Here is a 9,119-nt window from a genome sequence, read left to right on the forward strand (position 1 = left end):
AGGGGCAAGAAGCCTAGCACGGAAGATTCTCCGTGCTGGTTTTTACTGGCCGACCATATGGGAGGACAGTTAGAAAAAGGTCCGAACTTGTGATCACTGTCAAAAGTACGCCCCTATCATTAACATCCCAGCCGAGAATTTGCACCACTCAACGGTAAGCTAGCCATTTAATAAATGGGGAATTGACATTCTCGGACCTTTCCCCACTGCACCGAGACAAGTAAAATATTTAGTTGTGGCAATCGATTATTTTTCCAAATGGATTGAAGCTCAGCCCCTAGCTAGAATTACATCGGCACAAATGATATCATTTGTTTGGCAAAAAATAATCTGCAGATTCGGTATACCTCGGCATATCATAACTGACAATGGCCGCCAGTTTACCGACTATAATATTCAGACCTTTTTGCAGATTTTACAGATTAGACAGCATTTCTCTTCAGTTGAGCATCCTCAATCCAATGGTTTAGCGGAAGTTGCAAACAAGGTCCTCCTCCAAGCTCTACGAAAGAAGCTCGATGACACTAAAGGTTTATGGGCCAAACTTGTTTCGGAAATTCTATGGGGTTATAACACCTCAGTACACTCAACAACTAAAGAAACACAATTTCGTTTGGTGTATGGATCGGATGCAATGATTCCAATCGAAATCTCACAAGGCTCCTTAAGAACGCACAACGAGATCATGATGATGCTCGGCGAGCCGAGCTTGATTTGATTGAAGAAGTACGAGCCATAGCAGCAGTTCGCCACAAAGCCCTGCAACAGCGAATAGCTCAGCGTCATAATAGGAAGGTCAGCCAAGATCTTTTCATGAAGGTGACTTGGTGTTAAGGAAAACTGAAGCAGCGTGAAGACCCCCTTCCCATGGCAAACTTGCCGCAACATGGGATGGACCTTACAGAATTCATCAAGTGATCAGCAAGGGCGCATATCATCTGGAGGAGTTAGACGGAACAATATTACCTAACACCTGGAATGTTAATTCCTTGAAGCAATACTACAGCTGACAAAATGCAGCACGCTGGTACTCTTTTTCCTACCTTGGGATTTTTCCCAAAGCTGGGTTTTGCTCAAGGAGGTTTTAACGAGGCTAGCTTACTAATTTCATTTGTAAAGGTACTGCATTAAATAAAATTTATTTTTCTGGTCATCTCTGTTCAAATATACTTTTGGAGAATAGACTCTATATTGATCAATTCCTACTACCGCCCTAAAAGGTCACTAATCAAACTTAAAAGTCACATTGATATCTCATGCGCAAATCGAAAGCTGATAAATTCTTAATCAGCACACTGAACTAATCAGACCCTAACTTGGGGTGTATAGAAAAATTGGGACTAACCATATCCTAATTTATCAGATATATATCAATTGCAAGCCAAACAGTATAGTATCATAGTCCTTACTAGGACCAAACATAAACCATTCAAAATACGCAGTTTTCATAAAGACTGTTCATATTCTTTAACTATTTCGACATTACAAAAAGTTCAAAATAAAACTAAATACTTTAGTCGGCCAAGTTATCATCGCCTTCTTCTGCCACCTCCTCGTCATCAACCAACTGACCGTTTCGAACTATTTTGCTCGGATCCATAGCAGTAAATTCACCTCCAGGACACAGGAACTTTGCTTGGATGACGGCACGCTCAAAATCTTCTGCGAAGGCATCGAGGATATCAGCTTCTCGGCTTGACTCGATCTGTTTCAATTTCAGTGTTACCTCAACAATTTGCTCACCCATGGTGGTTAATTCACTTTCCTTCTTCCCTAATGATTCTATTGCCCTTTCATGCTCTTCTTTTTCAAGTTTCAATTTCTCCTTCGTAGAAGAAAGTTCTTTCTTCAGCTCAGCTAGCATAGTCTCTTTTGTTTCCAGCTGCCCCTTTAGATCCGTACTCTCCGCAGCACTCTGTAACATCTTCCTATGCCTTTTTTCTTGACTTCGATCGATGCTAGCTAAGCGAAAACCCAACACCTACAAGTCAACACACAGATACAAATTACTTTTTCAAAAATTTACTTTGACAAAAATACAAACATCGAAGTTTAGCTGACCTGCATGAACTGGTCTATACCAACATCTCCGACTTCCTCAATACGACTCATGTCAGAAGCAGATTGAACAACTTCATCCGCCAAGACATTAAAAGGAAAATTTTTGTCCCATAATGACGACCCATCACCCTCTTTCTCAAAAGAGTGGAGTTTTTCTTGTTTAACAGTAAAACTCGCCAATTCACTAAGATCGATCGTTTTCTCACCTTCATCCAAATTTATTACCTCGGACTTTCTTTTCTTGAAAACAATTCCCTTTTTCTTACATGCTGGTTGATTCACTTCAGCCTCACCTTCCACTTTCTCTGGATTGGACGAAGACCCTTCAAAATTTTTCATCTTAAACCGAGCTCTCATGCTTGATGCTGAAACTCCAGGGTATTTCCCACCTGTAAAAAACAAAAAAGAGAAAGGGAAAATATTCAGTAAACAAATTGCACAATACAATCCAGATCAATAACTCAATAGTACCTCACCAAAATATTTTACAACAGACGCCCTATTTTTCTCCCAAGGAAGCAATTTTGAGACAGATATCAAACCACCCCGATCAACCATTTTCATCAAAAAGCTTATTATACATTCGTTCCGGGGTGTTATAAGTTCGGGACCCAATATGTGATTAGGTTGGCAACACCAATAAAGGGGAAACTTTTTCCCAAGATTTTTGTCTAAGTAAAAAGGAAATTCCTCATCCAATGATTTCACTTTAAAAAACATTTCCTTAAAATCTTTGAAAGAAGATTTGTACAATTTAAAAACAGAAAATCCAGGGGTACTATTTAGGTTTACCCAAAGGCCTTTCCAGATACCCTTGGCTTGAAAAAGAGAAAAAAATAATTCTATATCAGGTTCAATCTCTAAGAATTCCATTAAAACTGCAAAACATTTTATAAACGCCCATCCGTTAGGATGGACCTGAGAAGGCGCACAGTTCATTTGCTTCAATATATCGCATTCGAATTTTGTAAAAGGTAACTTCACAAACAACTCTTCGAGGACGCAGCTATACATGTAAAAATTTTCAAAATCTTTCTTTCTGTGAAAAACACGATCCATGCGACTGCATGGAATCATCTCGATGTGAAAACCAGGTCTCACTATCCTTCCCAAATTAATCCCTTCAACACTTTCTTTGTCAAAAAACAGAGAAGCCATTATCTTCACATCTCCATCGACCCACTCATACGACCCATCATCTTCTACCTTAGGTAACGCCTTTCCCTTCTTGTCACTCATTTCCTTTCTCTCAAACAGTAGAAAATCGAAAAGGTAAAGAGGTAAGGGAGTGTTGTTACTAACCTCTTTTGCTCATTCTTTAAAAACCCTTTTGAGAAGACATACGGGTTAAAGCAGCAGCTCAATCCTTATGCCAATGTAACTCAAAACAAATTTTTAACCATTCATTTAAGAAAAACTTTTTAGTTCCAGGTTAAAGATCATGACCCTTCATTAAAGTCCACTTTCAATGGTTCCAAGACAACCTTGGAACTTGCACCTTGCATTGAAAAAACACTACCATCATTAATTTGTTTCATAGCTTTTATTATTCCAAATAAAATAAATATACTTTATATTTGTACGATGCGTCAAGTTGACCTGGGGGCTCCTCACGCCGAGCTATAACTCGGTCGCGTCAAATTTTAAAGCTCAACCTGCCTCATCTAAACCCAGGCTAAGCTTGGGGGTTGTGATGTGACCGTTATACATCGGTTACGAGTTATAGCTCGGTAGACCTCCTTTTAACCGACACTTTAGCTCTACTGAGTTTATGGCAATAAATGACCTTTGATCGGTTATATCAAAGATAATCAATTAAGGAATATGGCCGTTATCATCTCCGGGTTATAAAAGGAAACAATTGAAATCGGCAAAGGTATGAAATCATTCTAAGCTGAAAAGTTCGCTTCAAAATAATTCTCGTTAACTAACTTGAGCGTCGGAGTACTTTTTGCAGGTACTCCCCTCCCTGTTTCATTCGCTGGCTGAGGTATATTGTGGTTCATTGATAAGGTCGGCCAACCGTTTTGCGGGGACGAGTTATAGTTTGGCTGCAACAAGGCAAGAACAATATATATATATATATATTGTGGTGATAAACTACAAGACAAATGTTCAAGAAATAAAAAATTACATAGGCAATAATCTAAAAAAAGTTGTGTCATTACTCATTAGAATTTGCACTAAAACATTAAAAAATGCGAGAGAAAAGAATGAAAAACATGACAGCTATAAGGTAAAGTGGTAAACGATGAATATAAACACGCATCATTACCTTCTTTTGTCACAAAACAATCAAAGTTTAGCTTACGAAAAGGAGTGTTAGGAGGAATATAATAAAGGGTATCCAACTCTCTGTTCCACAGGAGAGCTTAGTTATTAGCGCAAGGTAGTGTTCTTTTGCCAAATAAATAGCAAGACAATGGATGCTACCTTCTTCCAAGATCTGTCACGCTCAAAAACCAATTTGTTTTGCTCAAACAAAGGATATTCAAGACATTTGCAATGATGAGGGGCTAAGAAACCCCTTGATAAGGAGATAAAGATCCTAAATTTTTCAACAACTAAGAGACCAAAGGTTTATTAAAAAAAGATAGGACTTAATCTAGCATCTATGCTCATCCATGCATGTACCTCCAAATTTTTTTTGAAACTTAAGAGCTCAACACACTAGGTGGAGCCAACAGAGTCAAACAAACATAAAAAGAAAAGCAACTCCCAAAGAAAAACAACACCCAACAGAAATAGAGATCCACGTGTCATCTCTGGCATAGCCATCAACAACACTAGGAAGGGACACCACTCCACTCATCACAGTTGAGCATTGTCATGTGGATAATATCTTCTACACCTTTGGTTTGATTCTGAAATATCCTCCTATTCCTCTCCAACCAGATGTGCCAGATGATCGCACAGAAGCACCTCAGACGCTGCTTTTGAGCCTCTTTTCCACGCGCCTCCTCTGTCCAACTTACAAAAGTGGTCCTTCACCACCCGGGGAAAAGACCAGAGTCAGACAAACGCAGCTACCCAAGCATTCCACACCTGCCAAGCAAATTCACAGCCAAGAAACAAGTAATCAACCTGCTCAACATCCTTAGAACATAAAATACAGCTCGTTTCGTCCTGGCTAATAATTCCGAACCGACTCAGCCGTTCCTTGGTATTCACCCTACCTACCAGGACAAACCAAGCAAAGAGTTCTACTCTTGGTGGAACCAGACCTTTCCAGATAGTCTTAGTGAAGCTGTAGCTGGTCACATCCTCTGTAAGCATTCCTTCTTGTAGCACCTGCACAAAGGAGTTAGTCGAAAAAATACCAAGTCTATCAAACCTCCACACAATCCTATCTTCTCTATTATTTACTATCCGGATAGGTCTCAGAGTCTCATGTAGCTGACCCAGAAGGTCCAACTCCCACTGGAACAACTCTCTCCTCCATTGGAAGTTCCAAACCTAATCTAACCCATCCCAAAACCCGCAATCCCTAATGACCGAGCCACACTGGTCTGAAACAGAGAAGATGCTGGGGAACCGCTCCTTCAAGGAACCACACTGTACCCATACATCCTCCCAAAACCGAGTCTTTTGTCCATCACCAATTTCCATTGCCAAGCCTGTGATCATCTTCTCCCTGAGATGTTGCTCCTTAATTTGCAAAAGGCAAATATCCTTCCATGGACCTCCTCTAGTAGGCAGTACTTGAGTGGACAGTAGCTCATTCAGTCTCAGATTATTACAGGAGCAAACCACCTTCTTCCAAAGCGGGCAGTCCTCCTTCGAAAAGCGCCACCACCACTTAAATAATAAGGCAGTGTTACGAATCATAGCGTCCCCGACTCCCAGACCGCCCAGCTTTTTCGGGGCCTGTACTAACTCCCATTTCACCAACGCCATGCCATTCCTCCCATCCTCCTTACTCTATAGGAATTTTCTCTGCAAGGAGATCAACTTCTCAACAACTGCTTTCGGCATCTTGTAGAGGCTCAAATAATATACTGGAAGGCTATTCAAGACTGATTTGATGAGCACCAACTTTCCCGCTTTGTTTAGCACCTTCACCTTCCACAGGCTTAGCTTCTCTTCCACTTTATCAATGATGGGCTTCCATGTCTTTACCAGCCTCGGACTGGCTCCTAAAGGGACTCCAAGATATTTCACAGGGAGGGCATCTTCCTTGCAACCCCACAGCCTACACATACTGCGTACCCATTGCTCGTTACAGTTAATAGGAATCAAGCTAGACTTTTCGAAGTTAATACTGAGGCCTGACATCAACTCAAACCACCGCAAGAGTCGCTTATAGTTCTTCATTGTGGCATCCTCAGGTGGACAAAACAGAATTGTATCATCAGCAAACTGGAGGTGCGAGAGCTCCACCCTATCTTGACCAACCACCAACGGAGAAATACGTCCGTTCCTGACTGCCTCACCAACCATTCTATGCAGCACATCCACAACCAACACAAAAAGGAACGGAGAAAGTGGGTCACCTTGCCTCAATCCCCTTTCTATTTTAAATGGTTTTGATGGTGACCCATTAATCAGGACTGACATAGAAGCTGTGGTTACACACTCCATAACACACTCCCTCCACCTATGACCAAATCCCATTTTTTGCAGCACAATATCCACAAAGCTCCACTTGACCCTGTCATACGCTTTTTGGAAATCCAACTTGATAATGGCTGCCTCCTTCCTTCTCCTTTTAAGCCAGTGCACTGTTTCACACGCTATGAGAGCCCCATCGTGGATTTTCCTACCCTTCACGAAGGCGCTCTGAGTCTCCCCTACCAACTTTGGCATCACTGCTCTCATTCTCCTCACTAAGACCTTCGAAATAACCTTGTACACACACCCAACCATACTAATCGGCCTGAGATCTTTAATCTCCTTCGCACCAACAAATTTAGGGGCCAATGCCACCCATGTAATGTTGGAATCTGTCGGTAACCTGGCTATCTGAAAGAACCTCATCACTGCTGCCGTAAATTCAACCCCAATCTCATCCCAGCACCTCTTAATGAAATTCATATTATACCCATCACAGCTGGGCGCCTTCGATGACTCACAATCACATACTGCCTCTCTGATTTCCTCAGTTGATGGTAGCGCCTCCAAGGTTGCACACTCTTCCTCGTCTATCCTTTCCACCAGACCATCTCTGAACCCCAACAGCGGAGATCTCTCCTGATGATACAGATCTTTATAAAACTCCCTGATTACTAACTTGATCCTAGCTTGGTTTCTTACCAGTCTGCCATTGACTATCAGAGAATCAATCCGATTATTCCTCCGCCGTGCTGACGCTATATGGTGGAAGTATCTAGTGTTTCTGTCAATATCCTTTGCTTGCCTAGATCGAGACATTTGCTTCCAGTGAATTTCTTTCCTCACGTACCACCTCTCACAGCAAGTAACTAACGCCTTCCTCCTAGCCTCGAGAGTTCCATCATACAATCCATTACTTACCATATCAACCACCTTTTTAATCTCGTCCTCAAACTTCGAGATCTTCTTGTCCATATCACCAAAGTTCTCCTTATGCCATCTCCCCAAGGGGCCCCTTAACGCCTTCAATTTATCTGTGAATTCCAGCTCCCCCAAGCTTCTCCATTCCTCCTTAAGCATTCTAAGAAAACCTTCATGTGTAAACCACGAATCAAGACTTCAAAAAGGCCTCGGCCCTCCCCTCGTCCTTCTATCTTCCATAATGATAGGACAGTGATCTGACAAGCCCCGTGGTCCGCCCCTTAATCGGATCTCAGGGAACTCCTCTATCCATTCTATACTCACCATAGCTTTATCAATTTGACTGCAAGACTGGCCACGGAACCACGTAAACTTACGATAAGTAAGCGGCAAATCCACTAGGTGCATGTCTTGGATCCAACCCCTAAATTCATCTGCAGACAGGGGTAGGCTAACAGTCCCTTTCCGTTCCTCCACAGACACAATCTCATTGAAATCCCCCATGAAACAAGAAGGAACCTGACATAGGCCAGCAATGTAACTCAATTCTTCCCACACATGACTCTTCTCTTCTCTACTATGTGCACCATAGACCAAGAAAAGGCACAATTGAATCCATTTTTCAGCACAACACCTTCAACGCATAACCACCTTTCCCCTTTATAACAGTTATTTAATTTAAAAAAAGCTTCATCCCAAATCATCAAAAGACCACTGGAAGCACCATCCGACCCCACATATTCCCATCCCGCCCCACTATCTCCCCAAATCCTCCCAACATCAAATTTTGTCACAGCCTGCCTTTTAGTCTCAATCAAACCTACCAAACTCAAGTTATGTTTCTTTTTTAACTCCTTCACCATTCTTAGCTTTCCGTCCTCCCTTAGTCCCCTAACATTCCAAGAACTGAAATTCATTTATAAATATTTTTACACACCTGCTTTTTAGTTTTCGGTCTGCACCTCCTCATCTTTGCCTTCTGCTTTGCCACTTTCCTCTTCCGTGCTAATTCTTCATTCTGCGCCTGCAGAATTGCCATTATGTCTTCCTCTTCATTGCATAATACAACCCCTGATTCTCTTGCCAGCTCCCAAGTCAATTTGTTCTCCACCGTCTGCTCCTCTATGCACTCACAGTCATTATCTCCGTCCCCTTGTTCGCCATCATCGTGCTCTGGTCCACTTCCGCCACACCCGTCTACTGTTCTTCCAATAATCCCACTTCCTTCACCTCTGTCCAAGACCTGCACTCGACCATTCCCCAGCCAGTTATGGTTTCCATCAAGTTCCCCGCACCCTGACGTCACATCAATTTCTGGGTCCAGGACCGCTTGAAGCTTGCCTTCCACCACAGCATCCTGCCTCTTCCCGATTGCACCTGCTTCAGTTGCCCGTCTTATCGCACCGCCACTTGTTTCAATCGAATGACCCTCTCCATTGGCGGTCCCAGCTTTGGCGGAACCCCCATCTCCAGCAGGCACAGCGCTTCGGCGCCATCGTGTTCCCGGGTTCGTGAGTCTTCTATATCCTCTGCTGCCAAATCCAAAACAGGGAACATCGTGCTCGCGGAGAGGATCAACCAGGTCC

General features: G+C 42.4%; 1 protein-coding gene across 1 annotated transcript; it reads right to left on the reverse strand.

The window, feature by feature from the left end:
* LOC110262760 lies at positions 1,336-2,364 on the reverse strand. Its single transcript, XM_021103472.1, has 2 exons — positions 2,344-2,364; positions 1,336-2,267 (listed from the first exon to the last, which is right to left on the reverse strand). The coding sequence occupies exon 2, from the start codon at positions 1,922-1,924 to the stop codon at positions 1,514-1,516; it is 411 nt and encodes a 136-aa protein (XP_020959131.1). The 5' UTR covers positions 1,925-2,267; positions 2,344-2,364; the 3' UTR covers positions 1,336-1,513.

This window comes from Arachis ipaensis, chromosome B05 (assembly GCF_000816755.2).
Source record: "Arachis ipaensis cultivar K30076 chromosome B05, Araip1.1, whole genome shotgun sequence".
Taxonomy (NCBI): Eukaryota; Viridiplantae; Streptophyta; class Magnoliopsida; order Fabales; family Fabaceae; genus Arachis; species Arachis ipaensis.

Excerpts from the sequence above, each read along its gene's own strand:
- LOC110262760 (XM_021103472.1), bottom strand. The coding sequence starts at position 1,924 with ATGTTACAGAGTGCTGCGGAGAGTACGGATCTAAAGGGGCAGCTGGAA.